This window comes from Quercus robur, chromosome 10 (assembly GCF_932294415.1).
Source record: "Quercus robur chromosome 10, dhQueRobu3.1, whole genome shotgun sequence".
NCBI classification, from domain to species: Eukaryota; Viridiplantae; Streptophyta; class Magnoliopsida; order Fagales; family Fagaceae; genus Quercus; species Quercus robur.
In genome coordinates, this window is record NC_065543.1 from 891262 (window position 1) to 906999 (window position 15738).

At 35.0% G+C, this 15738-nt stretch overlaps 3 protein-coding genes across 4 annotated transcripts; 1 reads left to right on the forward strand and 2 right to left on the reverse strand.

Moving 5' to 3' along the window:
* The first annotated feature begins 4928 nt into the window (after positions 1-4928).
* On the forward strand, positions 4929-6536 carry LOC126701831 (uncharacterized). Its single transcript, XM_050400239.1, has 2 exons — positions 4929-6314; positions 6429-6536. Exon 1 carries the CDS (start codon positions 5064-5066, stop codon positions 6312-6314), a length of 1251 nt encoding a protein of 416 aa, XP_050256196.1. The 5' UTR covers positions 4929-5063; the 3' UTR covers positions 6429-6536.
* A 1317-nt stretch (positions 6537-7853) lies between these two features.
* Positions 7854-9796, reverse strand: LOC126701838 (alanine--glyoxylate aminotransferase 2 homolog 1, mitochondrial-like). The gene is made up of 4 exons (XM_050400247.1): positions 9473-9796; positions 8854-8997; positions 8534-8713; positions 7854-8372 (listed from the first exon to the last, which is right to left on the reverse strand). Exons 1-4 carry the CDS (start codon positions 9503-9505, stop codon positions 8133-8135), a joined length of 597 nt encoding a protein of 198 aa, XP_050256204.1. The 5' UTR covers positions 9506-9796; the 3' UTR covers positions 7854-8132.
* Positions 9797-10673: 877 nt separating this feature from the next.
* Positions 10674-15612, reverse strand: LOC126701834 (chromatin-remodeling ATPase INO80-like). 2 transcript variants are annotated; one of them, XM_050400243.1, is made up of 8 exons: positions 15508-15612; positions 14055-14118; positions 13322-13384; positions 12689-12814; positions 11643-11804; positions 11480-11537; positions 11022-11252; positions 10674-10847 (listed from the first exon to the last, which is right to left on the reverse strand). In XM_050400243.1, exons 4-8 carry the CDS (start codon positions 12727-12729, stop codon positions 10689-10691), a joined length of 651 nt encoding a protein of 216 aa, XP_050256200.1. In that variant the 5' UTR covers positions 12730-12814; positions 13322-13384; positions 14055-14118; positions 15508-15612; the 3' UTR covers positions 10674-10688. The 2 variants fall into 2 exon arrangements, with proteins under 2 accessions (XP_050256200.1, XP_050256199.1); XM_050400242.1 differs by lacking the exon at positions 15508-15612 and adding an exon at positions 14363-15113.
* Positions 15613-15738: the final 126 nt, after the last annotated feature.

Genomic DNA, 15738 nt, shown 5'->3' on the forward strand with positions numbered 1-15738 from the left:
TATTTTTATTTCAAGCTCTGGAAGAGGTTAATAGGAAATGATAAACCTCAAGCACATTTGGGCTCTAGTAGGAATAATAACGTGGACATAATACCTAAATTGTGTGTCCACTTTCTTTTGTCTTTTCTTTCTCTCATATTGTTTAGTACACCACCAGTGGCCATAATTCTTCTCTGTTTCAACTTTCAATTCTTCTAATATATTGACTAATTTTCATTTGGCTAGTTTATGATGGCAAATGGCACTCTTGTTCGTGTCATTATTCATACAGATTACAGATGTTACTAAGTATTTTTGCTTCAAAGCTGTTGATGGCAGTGTAGTTAGATGTGGCAAAACAGGCAAGGCGGGGCGGTCAATCAGGTTGGGTAAGGTCGACCCGTATTTTTCACATGATTCTTTTTTAAAACGTGTTTTTACCATTTAATAAGTCATGTAGTAAATTATTTAGTGTGAAATGTATTTCTTTAAATTCATAACCCATATTAAGAAAGAGCTCAACTTAACATATTGATATTTAGTAATTTTAAAAATCCTAACATTGCTTATCAAAATAAAATAGCACAAATACAAAGAAGTCTAGTCTACCCTTTGAAAACTACTTAAAACAAACACACAAGTTTCACTTCTACATAATATCAACGTCTCAAAGTATAAAAAAAAAAAAACAATATATTACAAATGCCCTGTTGGATAGCTAATTTGTGACAAAGAATAAAAGCATATAAGAAATTTATAATCTTGAAAACTAATTTCATAATCTAATGTTTTGTAAAATAATTTAATAGTTGTGTTTAATTTTAAATGCATTGTGATTGACAGTATGTTTCAATTTGAGAATATACATCAAAGTTTGATTGTTTATTTATTTTATATATGGTTTTTTTAATTTTTTTTTATTTATGAATATCATATCATTATTAATTAATACAAACTCCAGAAAATCATCTTTTATTTTGAAGAGCCATTTATTTTGACTATGGACTATTAAAAATAGTTTTTTATTTTTTTTATTTTTATAGAAATAAAAAGGAACTTTCGGGTTAGGAACTATTATTTTTTAATTTAAAAAAATATTTTTTTAATTAGCTCACATGGCATACATGTAATATAAAAAATAATATTTTAATATCACCATTAACTACATTAAGGTTTAAATTGACATATAAGGGATTTTTTAGAAAATAACCTTGAAACCGAAACTATTTCATTAGTTAGGAAACGTTTGAAACTAATTTGGAATATAGCAACTCGAGTTCAGTATCCACGATTTCCTGGGTTTATTAGTTTATTATTGCTAGAAATCGAGTTAAAAGAACTCGACTTCTAAGGCTGGAAAACGAGTCCAAAGGACTCGGTTTTAAAGCATGGAAACCGAGTCCCTTGCACTCGGTTTCAAAGCCTGGAAACCGAGTCCATTGGACTCGATTTCCAGCCTTAGAAGTCGAGTTTAACGAACTCGTTTTTCAGGCTTAGGAACCAAGTCCTTTGGACTCGATTTCCTTTTATAAACCAGCATCAGTTCCATCAAACAGCAACACTCCCATCCCACAGCAGCTTTCACGTGGGCATCACAGTTCCCCCACAGCAGCTTCAGTCCCCAGCCCTCCATGTGTCTGTGGGTCCCAGCTCCAATAAGTTCTCTCTTGCCGTGGGAATAAGTTGTATTGTGAATATCAGAAACTCAGTCTCTATATGCTCTCTCAACTGTTTCAACTCAGTCTCTATATGCTCTCTCTGTATTGTGAATATAAGTTATCTTAAACACTCTTTCAACTCTTTCAACTCAGTCTCTATATGCTCTCTCTGTATTGTGAATATAAGTTCTCTTTCAACTCTTTCAACTCAGTCTCTATATGCTCTCTCTGTATTGTGAATATAAGTTCTCTTGAACACTCTTTCAACTCACAGTCTCTATATTCAACTCACTCACAGAACACTCATCACACAACATTCTCAGGTAATATTTTTACAATGTTGTGATTATTTTGCTAGATTTTTTTTAAAGAAAAATTTAGAACATATTAGGAAAAGTTTTGTTTTTTCTTATTTGTTAGTGTAAATATTGTGATCAATTTATTTGTTAGTATATTGTGATTATTTGCTAGGTTTTTTTTAAAGAAAAATTTAGAACATATTAGGAAATGTTTTGTTTTTCTTATTTGTTAGTGTAAATAGTGTGATTAATTTATTTGTTAGTATATTGTGATTATTTGCTATTTTTTTTTTTAAATTAATGTTATAACACATTTATATAAGATCATAAATCTACTTAAGAAAAAATATCTATAATGAGTAGTAATTTAATGATTAATTGTTGGGAATATTTAGTAAATAATTGTGATTAAATTACAACATATTGGGGAATTTTTTTTTGTTAGTGTAAATATTTTGATTAAATTACAACATATTGGGGAATTTTTTTTTTTTTTTTTTTTTGTTAGTGTGAATATTGTGATTAAATTATTTGCTAAGTTTTTTTTTAAGAAAGTTAATATTGTGATTATTGGGAATATTTAGTACCAAATATTGTGATTATTATGTGAAAATTTGAGTACTCTAGATATGCAATTTTTTCCTTTTTATTTTTATTTTTTCATTTAAGAGAATATATAAAACTTTTTTGGCTAAAGGTTCGAAGCTCAAAATCTTATAAATCCAATTATTTTTTATTTTTTTTAAGGAAGTTGCAACAGTAAAATTGTAACATGAAATGGTCATGACCATGACCATGAATGAATGTGTAAGGATGGTGCAGCACGAGCACGTATAGTTTGTGAAAAATTTACAAATATTTGGTGTTATTACCATTTGTAACATTCCAAGTTAGGAAAAAAGGAGCAGACTTTAAAAATAGAAAGAGAGCAAACGCTGTCCATTTCCATAGCCCTTTAGGATTTTAGGGGATTAGATATTGGCAAAAAGAATGGAGTCATTAGGGTTTTTTTAGAAAATAACTACAAATATTGTGATTATTGGGAATATTTAGTACCAAATATTGTGATTATTATGTTATTACAACATATGGGAATATTTGTTTTGTTTGTTAGTGTAAATATTGTGATAATATGCTAAGTTAAAAAAAAAAATTAATATTGTGATTAATTATTGGGAATATTTAGTACTAAATATTGTGATCAATTGTTAGGAATATTTAGTACTTTTAGGTCTTTCTCATGGATATATCATAACATTATGAGTTTGATACCTAAGATAGTAGTCTTTTTACCATAAATTATTTCAAGATATATTTGTTTAAGATTTGTAACAGAGATTTCAATGGATAACTGGTTGGTATATAATATTTTTGTTCATCATAACTTATTTGAATGGGTTTTGAAAGTCATGCCCCTAGAATGATTTAGAATTTTTAAAGAATATGAAATTGGTAATGACTATTTTTGTAAGATTACTAAAGGTGAGTATATGCAAATTTGGTTGAGGTTAGTATTGTTGGCATTTCATACGCAAAGTTTTGTGATTGATGTTGATTGAGCGTTATAAATTTGTCACTAACACAATTGCACTTGATGATCTATAGGTTGACAATGATCTATATAAATATATACTACGGTGGACCCCTTAGCAATGCCAACCCTTATGATGGAGCCTCATTTCAAGGTCCGGGTATCCAGTGCTACTATATGATGATACGCCGTAAGCTAAAGACCCTGAATGAGCTGAAAGTAAAAATTATGGAAGAGTTGCAAGTGAACCCTGCTTTGCATGACATACATATTACTTTCCGTTCTCCATATGAAGTCCTCAATCAATGCATTAATTACAGATATATGGCGATAACAGAGGACAAACATGTGAAATTCATGTTTAGTAAGATGGACAAATGGAAACAAGCAGCAGATTTTGAGTTATATGTCACTTTGGAGCCTCGTGCAGAAGTCGGCGTAGAAGACGAAATTGTACAAACAACTACATCTCTACAGTTTGCAGTCCTAGATGATCAATGCACCACATTGGGAGGCTATACACCCCCTTTTCAAGAGACACCAGTAACAATTGAGAGTGAACCTGGAAATAGATATGAAGATCAATTTTGTACACATCGAGGTGAATCCTCTACAGTTCCAGTAGTTGAAGATGAAGATGAAGACGAAGACTGTTCTAGGGAAGATTGTGAGGATAGAGATGAGTATGAAGAGAGGATTGACGATGGTGACTTTGACAGGGGTCTTGATGACCATGAAATTACTCACATTCCTCATGTTGATGATATGGCTGAATGTGATGAAGATGATGAGGACGCTAATGCTAGAGTTCAGCATGTTACAAATACGGCCCTCGTTTATGAACCTCCTGCCTCATCATTTTATGAAAATACTTGGGAAAATATGGTTGATCCTGAAGTTGTTCAGCAATCATTTGGTTCTTGGAATGCAGACATGAATTTTGCGAAAGGGTTGATTTTTGCTAATAAAGATGCGGTGAGACGTGCATTAACAATTTACGCCGCAAAGCATAACAGAAACTTTGTGACTAGTAGGTCGACCACAAGTAGACTGTCTGTGAAATGCAGCGATGAATCATGCATGTGGTACGTTGGGGCAGTTGTGAAGCCTGAACTCGGACTATGGATGGTCACATCTTATAGGGGTCCTCATAGTTGTATGCCCCTTGCCACGGCCCTTGATGGTAGAATGATGGATTGTAATTTTCTAGCAGAAGAATTTGTTCCATTGTTGAAAGAGAAACACACGGCAACAATTTATCACCTCAGACATTTCATTAAAGGGAAGTATTATGGGCATATTCTTTCTTACTATAAGATATGGGATGCGAAACAACGAGGTATTGCAAAGATATTTGGGGATTGGGAAGAGTCTTACGAAAGGTTGAAAAAGTTATTATTTGCATACTGGGATCAAGAACCTGGCACCCGTTTCTGGTTTCACACCATACCCAAGGACGAGTTCGGTGATACAATATTGCGCTATATATTTTGGGCTTTCGCTCCATGCATTGCAGGATTCAGACATTGTAAGCCAGTGATCAGTATTGATGGGACCCATTTGTATGGTAAATATCGAGGGGTGTTGTTGATTGCAATGGCCACCGATGCCAACAACAAGGTTTTGCCTCTTGCCTTTGCTGTTGTGGACAAAGAGTCAGGGTCTAGTTGGGGGTGGTTTTTAGAACGCCTCAGGAATGCACTGGGGGATGTGATAGCAGATAAGGACATCTGTATAATTTCTGACCGACATAAGGGTATTCAAAGTGCAATTGCAAACTGGCCTAGACATGATGATGGACGACAACGAGTAGTTCACAGATATTGCCTTCGACATGTTGCTAGCAACTTCAACACGCATTTTCAGGACGCCACTTTAAAGTCATTAGCCTTGAAAGCGGGGTATGCTACTAAGGAATCAAAATTTGAGCTGTACATGCAACCTATCAAGGAAGCTGAGATCGAGGCCCTTAGGAAGAAACGGAGAACCGAGCGGCAGGAAAGTGAACCCGACTCATCCATCATGCCATACACATATCTAATGAATGAGGATCTAGACAAGTGGACCCAACTACATGATGGTGGATACCGTTATGGGGCTATGACAACCAATGTCTCGGAGTGCTTCAATGGAGTACTCAAAGGTGCCCGTGGCCTACCCATTGCTGCAATGGTTGAATTCACTCATTGCAAACTTGTTGCGTATTTCCATGATCGACACAAAGAAATTACTCATGAGCTCTCAAAGGACAAGGTATGGACTAAATATGCCTTAAAAATCTATGGACACAACCTACAAAAATCAATTTCACACCAAATAAATCCGTTTAATAATCAGAATGGTATATATCAAGTAATTACTTCATACAACATCTATAGCTCTGGAGGGGGACACCATAGTTATGAAGTAAATGTAAAGGCCAGAACATGTGGTTGTGGAAAGTGGCAAATTAGAAAGATCCCTTGTTCACATGCAATTAAAGCTCTTCAGTACTTGGGGCAAGATGCGACTGCATATATTGACCCATGTTATAGTTTGGTGAACGCCATTCACACCTACTCACATGCATTTGTGGTGCCAAAGTCAGATTCATTGTGGAGGGATGTGGATGGTCCAAAGTGGGTGCCTGACCCAAAACTGTTGCGGGGCAAAGGTCGACCTGTGGCGTCTAGGATACGAAATGAGATGGATGGGGTCCGGCGAGAACCGGGAAGCCGGAGGCCAGATTCTGACTTGAGGGAGATTCAGCAAAAGCAGAGCTGTGGACTGTGTCATCAACATGGGCATAACCGTAGAAGATGTCCGCTTTCCCGTGGGGCTTCGACAAGCAGTAATAATCCAAACTAGGTAAGTGATGCTTTTATATAAAATGCCATGATTGTATCAATTAGCCAAGTTGCATAGATTAGTACGTATGTTTTGGGTTTTGGTATCTAACAACAATATTTGAATTTTTGCTAGGCATGCAAATACTCGAGTTTGGAATGGCATTGTAGATGTCAATTGGGGTTCTCTTTATTATGTATTTGAACTTACTACTGGGTTGTATCCACACAATTATTATTTTGTTTGTCATTGAATGAACTTGTAATCGAAGTATTTTATATCTAATGTACCTGTTTCTAGATTGTGATATTATGACTGTTTAATTTTGTCTTTCAATTTTAAATCCCCACAATTTTGTAGTTTATATTGCTTACTACTCACTAGTTTAATTGTGATGATTGAATTAACTTACTGAAATGAACTTTAAACAGTACATATATATCCAGGCCAGGAACAAATTTTGTCAGAGTGATGTGTGACTTGGACGGTTAAGGTTGTTTTTAAGGTTGTTTTTTTCCTCCTATTATAGTTAATTATAGAAGACCAAAAAGAGAAATGGCAAGAGAGCTCCACGTAAATGCAATAGCCTCATTATTTAGGTAAAAAAATAAAAATAAAAATTTATTTTATTTTTTAGGGGAGAATATTACTTGTAAGGGTTCTTTTGTTCCCAAAAAAAAAAACATAAAAAGCCTTTATTGAACCCAATGTTCACAATTCTTAACTATGATTTTTCCTGAATGCTATAGACACATGCACATCCTTCCCTTCCCCTTCAAGCAGTAATATATATTGTCAATCCACCATCAGCCCTTTAATTATTCGTGCTTTGAGCATTGATGCTACAACTTCCAATTGAAGCTTGGTCAGTACCATCAGTGCAATAATGCTCATTCATCAAAAAACAACCAAAAAGAGAGAAACAATAAACACCCCAAGGAAACACTTATTTCTAACGACACTCGTAGGAAATTTCCCACCTCAACATCCATGCAAACCCGACTATGCATTTATCTAGTGAACAGATTATTGTCTATCAAATATATCAATTACAACCTCCCATTTGTCTGATTTTTTTTCCCCATTTTAAACATTGGTTATTTTATAAGGAAAAAATAAATTCTAACAATTTGTGATTGATAGAAGCATCAATGGAACAGAAAAGGTGAAATAGATGACTTTTATTTTAAATTGAACAATGGACAATTAGCTATGAGTGTTCTATTCCATATCTTTATTTTAAATTTGTTCTGGTATTGATGAAAGATTCACAATATCACAAGAAGTTTATTGTAGGAAATACAAAGTTGGAGAGGAAATAAGTGTACAAATAACACATAAAAAACAAGTTTAACGATATTGAATTGGAGAGGAAACCCATATAGATAACACATTGGCTACTGCGAAAAACTGATTCTAACAGATACAGGGAAGTACCGACTGAGGGCCATGACATCAAGTAAAACTTGATAAAACTCTGTTTAAGTTTAAATGCAAGCTCCTGCCTGAAGACTAAAATCCTCATACAATTTTCATTAGCATGATGCATGAAGGCAAATATTAAATTAACAGTGACCTTCTTAAGGTTTGCATTCATTGATTAATGGGAATTAGTGATTAATGGGAATACTATATTACGTATATGGGTTTTTAATACTAAGGAAAGAAATTCCACTAGTGCATAGAAACCTAACAATTGGTTCATAGGATTCACATTTCAATGTAATTTGGAGACTTAGAGGAAGTGCTCTAAAAGGGCAAGGCCAATATTATCTATTAAATTACAATAGATACCCGTATACAGACAAAAGTGTGATGATTTTTTTACAAATGTTAAATTCAAGAGTAATTACTTTCATGTGTTTGCTGAAGAGCTCTCAAACGCTTGAGCAAGTGAGAACCAACATCAGCGCAATGAGCTTGACGCTTCTCCTGGTCAATAACTCTCAGCACTGCTAGCCCCCCAGCCGAACATACAGGGTTTCCTCCAAAAGTATTAAATTGAATTTTCTGGGCCAATACACTCGCAATCTCTGGGGTTGTCACAACTGCTCCCAATGGTAAACCATTGCCAATACCCTGATAGATATTAATTGTGAGATTCAATGGAATGGTTGCATAAGATTATAAAACAAAAACTGATTAACTGAAATTGTAAGTTATTTAAAGAAAAAAGCTATTGACACTTGCAACACTAACATGATTTACATGTCTTCCTAAAATAGATTATGGGTAATGACCTTTGCCATAGTAAATATATCAGGAATGACGCCCTGTGTTTCAAAGCCCCAGTAATTGCTTCCTGTTCGACCAAAGCCAGTTTGCACTTCATCTACAATGCAGACACCACCAGCCTTGCGTACAATGTCATAAACCAGTTTCAAGTATCCAGGCGCCAATTCAACTGCTCCTCCAGCTCCCTACAGTAAGTGAAAAGTACAACCAATTAGAAAATTTTCAGTGTCCTTAAATAGGTGGTTGTAACACCAACAATTTCAGACCTTACTATAGATGCCAAAAAAGAAAAAAATGAAGAAAAAAGAAAAGAAAAGAAGATAACCTGAATTGTTTCAGCTATAAATCCTGCAACTTTTCCTGAAGTACCAAAATCAATGTGATCTTGCAAATCTTTGGCATAACGATTGGCATCGGAACCAAAAACTCCATGGTATGGATCTGGATTTACAACATGATGAATTTCACCCTGCAAAATGTTGCAGTAATTTTGAGCAGATAGATCAGAATATTTATTATATTTTGACAAATGTCTTTTACACACATGTACATGATGAATTTCACATACTAAGTTTCATTGTGACAGTGATAATTACAATAGTTATAACTATAGACTCGCAAACAACAGAGCTTCAGTGAGTTTTTCTACATGTTTGTGGTCAATGTGCAAAAGAATTGGGAAAAGACATTTCCATTATTACTCTCAGCAAGTGTTTGATAACAAGAGATTACCAACTTTGTATTTCCTACAATAAACTTCTTGTGAGTTTGTGAATGTTTCATCAATACCAGAACAAATTTAAAATAAAGATATGGAATAGAACACTCATAGCTAATTGTCCATTGTCTGATGATGCACAGGCAATGAACTCCTTCACACGCTCTTGAAAAGGTGTATAATTAACTAATAGACGATCCAAAACGATAAAAGTAGATTCCACCACCTGTGTCATGGACTCGTGTTGAAGCGGATTCATTGATTCAAGACGGGTAAGAAGCTGATTTTGAACATGCAACACTGTCTGCTCAAGCACATCCACGTTTAAAGTTGTTACGCTACCTTTTAGCAAAGCAGGAGGACTCTTGGGGATTGACAATTCACTCGAAGACTGAGCGTCACGACAAGATATTTGTGATGACGTCTCATCAAATTCAACAATTGAAGGACTATGATGCAGGTCAGCAGAGCCTTCACAATTAGACACATCTTTATCTCGAGGAACAAATATGGAATCAAAATTAGGGAAAACACCTGCCAAAAATATGAATCAGAGTCACAACCAAAGATGAAAGAGGGAAAAAAAACCAAACAAATGGAATGTAATCTGTATTTACCATAAGAGAGAGGCCGAGGTGGAAGAACTAATAAACATCGAGGAGGAGGGAAAGCAAGCCGGCCCAACCAACCCAGAATATGAAGTCCTAAAACTTGACTTATACAATCTGTCACTGGAAGAAAAAATATATATATTAACAGATAACTGATAAGGGCAAGCAGCAAGTTAGCAAGAACAAAGCAAGAGAAACATAAACTATAAAGAGCTCAAGTTCCTTATTCTCATAAACTAAAGCAGAGAATGAAGCTGGAGCGTGCATTCTCATCACATTGGAAGAGTCAAAATATCCCTTGGGTGGCTATGGTGCCCACCAAAATTTGAATTCCCATTTACAACACACACACACGCACATATATAGAGGCCTGCCAAAGGCTGGGATGCGAAAAAATTGAATTGCCCACCCCTCTCCCCCCCCCCCCCCATTCCCCCACAAAAAAATATTTGAGCTCACCAAATGACCTCCTAGAAAAAAATATTAGCCTGCTGGCCTAACTCAAAAAAAATACAGAACAATCTGCCCTTATCAACAAAAAAGAATCATTAATTTTAATTTTTTAATTTTTTTTGTACATGTGTCATGTCTATAGCCAAACACATAAAGCAAGTGCAAATGCATGAAGTATTCACTTATTTTATTAAAAATAAATAAATAAATAAATAAAGAAGAAGAAGAAGAAGCAAAGCAACTTTCCTCACTTTTAAAGCTATAAGAGAAACCTAAGAATTGAGTATTTAGTAAGGTTGGCATTTTCATGACAGTGAACCTTAATGTTTTGGTAGTATATATAACAAACAAAAACATTAATGTAAGGCAGAAAAAGCTTTAAGAACGTACCTTGTATGTTATAGGATTGTGACCTCCTGCATAGTGCACGTCCTCCAACTCCCCATAGGGAGGGGGCAGAAGAGAATTTGGGATCTCCCCAAAGTGGAGGTATGTTCTTCCCTCATTCCTTTCAAACAACTCTGGATGATTACACACCTACCATTGCACCATTGGAACACATGTCATGGACAACTAGTAAAAAGAAATATTCCACATGACAGACAAAATGCATGAAACTCCACAACTTCTTGCCCCCACAGAGTTGATAAGTTATACTTTTTAAATGAAGAAGGGGAACCAAACAGAATGCCAATAGAATTGACAATATACCTTTCTCAGCTGAATGACAATATTCATTAAATTTAGTATTTTCTTCTCATTAAGATGCCCACGATTGCCCTCAAACAACTCGGCAAGAGATATCTTGTTCTTAATAGCCTGATAAAAAGCTTGCTGGCGAGAACTCAACTTGCAATGCACTGTAACCTCAGTTTTCCTGGTCAGCTCAGAAATTACATCTGTTTTAACTCTTCGCAGCATAAAAGGCTTAAGAATTGAATGCTGTAAGAAAAAAGGCAACCAAAATACAAGTTAGAAAGATATAGTTATATTAATATCAAAGGTCAAAAGTGAAGGCAGAAGAGATCATGATCTAAAAAGAAACTGAGAATTATTGTAGTTATTTTAAATAGCATACATATATGTTAAGGATGGTACGTGGCAGCAAGTAGACAAAAAAACTTTATTGCTCACTCTCACAATGACAATACTGAAAAAGGCAAACTCACCAATCTGTTAAGCTGGTGCTCGTTCAAAGTACCCCCGTGCTCTGCATGGTTCTCGATTCTGATAGAATGCAGTAAAAGATCATTGATAGGAAAATATTATAATTCTGTAGACTGCAGGCTACACTCACCGAAAAGATGAACCAACCAAAGAAAAAATGCTTACCCTTTTGAAAACCACTCATTAAATTGTTCATGGCTGTCAAATAAGGTTGGCATAATAAAATGCAAAAGGGCCCACAGCTCTGCCATATTATTCTGGATAGGTGTACCAGTCAGCAGCAATCGGTTCCGACAATTGAAGCTAAGCAGTGTCTTCCATCTTATACTGCCGAGTCAAATATCCAATGAATTAATGATGAGAATATAAAGGATTAGAAACATAAACTATTCACCAGAAAGATGATTCATGAAACTTTAGGAGGGCTGTAATGGCTAAAACTGAATTCTTATGTGATACTGTAGACATGTCGATACTGCAATACTAAAAAGATACAATTTATCTGGATGACGTTTTATATTGAATCTTAATTTCTCTTAACAAAATAATTCTAATAATAATATCAACATCAACAAGAATGATGATGATAAAAAAAGCACATTGAAATAAAAAGAACAGAATGGATATGAAATGAAAACTAAAGTAACAACAGGTATCAATTTATTAAAAGAAATAAAAGCAGAGTTCAAAAAAGGAAAGGAAAGATCAGATGGATGAGAAAACTTGTTCTTTATGTGACTACATATTTAATAAATGAATGCTGAATAAATAAATGATTTCAGTAGATTCTTGGGTTTGTTTCAATTTTTTTATGGTACTACTCTAGATGTCAGGCTTTGATGCGATGGCAAGTGCCTTCAACCAAAATTGACAAGTTGCAAGATCGAATCTAGAAGTTAGTCTCCAAAAAGAAAATTTTGGAGGTAAGATTGCCTGCCAATCACCTCTCCCAAACCCGCAAAAGTGGGAGTCTTGTGCATTAGGTATGACGCCCTTTTTTTTTATAGGTACTAGGTATGACCCTTTTTTTTAATGGTATTACTCTCTTCCCACTATATGTCCATTTTATTACATACACACAAAATAAGATAACTCCCCACGGTTGACTCTTTAGTGGGACGCAAGAAATAAAATGATAGCAACAAAGACCAAAGAATAAAAACATCTCAAAAGAATAAAGCCACTACAACCACAAAGAAATAAGTTAGAACCTGTTCGAACTTTTGATTGCCTGGGCTTCATCTAACACCATGTATTGCCATTTCACACGCCGAAAGTACTTCTCATCAGACACTAACAGCTGTTAGCTGGTAATGAGAATGTGAAATCCAGCTTCCCTGGCAAGAGAAAGAAGCTCATATAAAATAAAAATTAAAAAAACGATATAATGCACTTCTTTATAGTTTATGTTTCAATTATGGTTAGCCACCAAATTAGTGGCAACAAGACCCTAGAGCATCAGCAAGATAACCCGAAAATGCAGGTTGATGGTTTTAAGAATGGAAATACAAAGATAAATGTATGCATGGCACTAACCACTCTTGTTAGTTTTGTTGTTTTAAACACTTTCCAACAGTTTTTTTTATTACCCAAACCCAAATTCTGTTTAATTTTTTAAAACTGTTTTTGAACTATTTCTTTATCGAACACATTTTTTATTTAAAAAATAATAGGAATCAGTTTTGTATTCTCCTTCTCAAAAACAGTTTTCTGTTCCAATCAGGCCCTTAGTTTCCACATCCAAAGAAATTAATTTCATGTTGTCATCTTTGCAATACCTATTTTCTCAATGTATGCACTTTACCACATATATTTCTTGACATGATAAAACGTAAAACAATCACCTTGCGTAAGAAGCGATTAGCCACCAGCTCAACACACATAACCTTTCTTCCTTCCCCATGATCCTAGAAAAATACAGAGAAACATGAATATCCAAAAATTGGTGTTGCAGCATACATAAGGACAACACAATCACGTCCGAGCAGCAAATAAAAATGGTTTGGACATGCTTGCACATTACAAAATCAATCATATAACTATTTGTCCATTCAAAAAATGCAAGAAGAAATTTAACCTTTACATGTTCTAGTTTATAAAATATGTTCTTAGCAGATGACTGTTCCAAGATTAAATAGAATGTTATTCTAGAAGTTCTACTTAATCCTACAATATAACTATCAGATTGTAAGAAAAGATATCTAGAACACCCACACAAACTGTACATTTTTTTTAGATGAATTGGTATCCAGCTCCAATTTCAGTTAGGCCACAAGTTGAGAGCTTGGAACAAGAAGTCCCATGTCAACTCTTAAATTATTTACAAGATTTTCAATTTCTTTCTTATCATTTGCATCACCCAAAAACCAACAAAGTCTTGTTAATTGAGAATTTTTCCTCAAATATTTAAAGCACACATTCATTTTGCATGCATGCGGGCACACACACGCACAAAAGTCACACATTAATGGGTTCCATTCTTCAGGATAACAACAATTTAAGGAGATTTTAACATTAGCAGAAAAAAGGAAAGAAAAGTCAGAAAATAAAACAGCAAATGAATAATGAAACACTTACAGAGGATGGCAGTCGGGCTTCTGTGGCTCGAGCATGGTAGACAAAACACTCCGTAGGAGGACCACTGAAATAGAAACAGCAGCAGTTAGAGCACTCAAGGACAGATCCTCTCTGAAAAATCAAGTCAATGTCAAAGGAATCATCACAAAGGCAAAGTCATTCCCAGAAAAGCTACTATCCTGCATCTGAGTCATGCAAAAATACACTAGCAATTATCTTTGAACCTATGCAATCTTTTCAGTTTTCCCAAGTCCCAAAAAACTCAGATCAGGTCAGTAGCATAAAATTGGGACTTCGATGGCTTATACCATAAGATTATCCGAAGCTTTCAACCTTTTAACTGTCAAAGTCTAATGCCTACTAGAACAATTTGTCCACCATCCCCCTCAAGATAGGAAGCAGACAAGAAATGAAGAGGTCAACATAGAGAACTGAAAAGGCACAAAAGGATGGTAGACATTAGCTCAACAAATATAGTGCGATGCAGACTAGTTTACTATATTAAAAACATGCAAATATAGTACTATATTAAATCTAGTATGATCCATTTTCTTTCTTTGGCTACAATATAAATATATTCAAAAAGTTCAGATTATTGTCAAAAAGAATCCTAAGTTTTTATCATTTTTTTTCTTTCTAGAATCCTAAATACTTCAAACACAGCAAAATTGGCATGTTCCTGTACCTATCAGATCATGATAGTCAGACAGGCACAAACTGATCAGAAGGGCATATGGCAAAATAAGATGCTTGCTTAATTCTTGGTGGTTACAGGCTTATGGCTTGCATTAATTCAGGGCAAGCTGCCATGATCAAGTGCAAGATTTGTTGTTGTCCAATGGCTGCACCAATGGACACAAATGATCTGAATTGCAGCACCGAAAGGACAATGGCAGGAAAGGATGCAAACTTGAGTTGCAAAAAAGATTGAAAGCTCTAGTTTAGCTAAAGATAGGCTCCAATTATAGTCAATTGGCCGATAATACCTTGCTAGCCAACAACAAGTAAAACAAAAGGATTGGAGGTGGGGGGTTGGAGAGCAGTACACTCACTCCATCCAAAATTTAGATGTAAGAATTAATGTAGCCAATCCAGCATGTAAATTGAGAATTCATATATAAGGATAGCAGCCTTCCCGTTTTTGTTTAGCCAAATATTCCCCACTTCCTCCATATAAGGTGTGGGCATTTTTTTCCACAACTATCAAAACCACCCTCACAACTCACACTACCCCACCCAAGTCACACCATGTCTAATCAGGTCATACCATGTCACAAGTGTTAACTAGTTAAATATCAGACAATTAATGATGATAGACAGGAGCATTTCACACTGAACACAGATGGAGTGCATACACGAGGAGTTTATGATTGACACAAAAACTGTACCAATCACCATTGGCAAAAGGCCAACAAGAATGCAAAGATACAGTAAGAGCAGAAGGTTCACTTACAGTCAACTCAACCTCCAGCACAGCTAGGTCTTGGAGATTTGAAGAGTCCTCAACTCGTGATGGATCAATATACTTTGTAGATGTTAAATTCTCTGAACTCTCATCATGTTCACTCCTCTCTAGAAAGAGTGAGGTGTTTTCTAAGCTAAGTGCTGATCATCACTTAGGGTCAGAAACTCCAATTCTCGAGTGTCCTCCTTTGTTTCTTGATAAACCCACATCAAATAATTA

Excerpts from the sequence above, each read along its gene's own strand:
- LOC126701838 (XM_050400247.1), bottom strand. The coding sequence starts at position 9,505 with ATGAATCCGCTTCAACACGAGTCCATGACACAG. Across the intron at positions 8,998-9,472 it reads AACACGAGTCCATGACACAG|GGTGAAATTCATCATGTTGT; the intron begins GTGGTGGAATCT and ends AACATTTTGCAG. Across the intron at positions 8,373-8,533 it reads ATATATTTACTATGGCAAAG|GGTATTGGCAATGGTTTACC; the intron begins GTCATTACCCAT and ends AATATCTATCAG.
- LOC126701831 (XM_050400239.1), top strand. The coding sequence starts at position 5,064 with ATGGCCACCGATGCCAACAACAAGGTTTTGCCTCTTGCCTTTGCTGTT.
- LOC126701834 (XM_050400243.1), bottom strand. The coding sequence starts at position 12,729 with ATGGTGTTAGATGAAGCCCAGGCAATCAAAAGTTCGAACAG. Across the intron at positions 11,805-12,688 it reads GCAATCAAAAGTTCGAACAG|TATAAGATGGAAGACACTGC; the intron begins GTTCTAACTTAT and ends TTGACTCGGCAG. Across the intron at positions 11,253-11,479 it reads AGCACCAGCTTAACAGATTG|CATTCAATTCTTAAGCCTTT; the intron begins GTGAGTTTGCCT and ends TTTTTCTTACAG.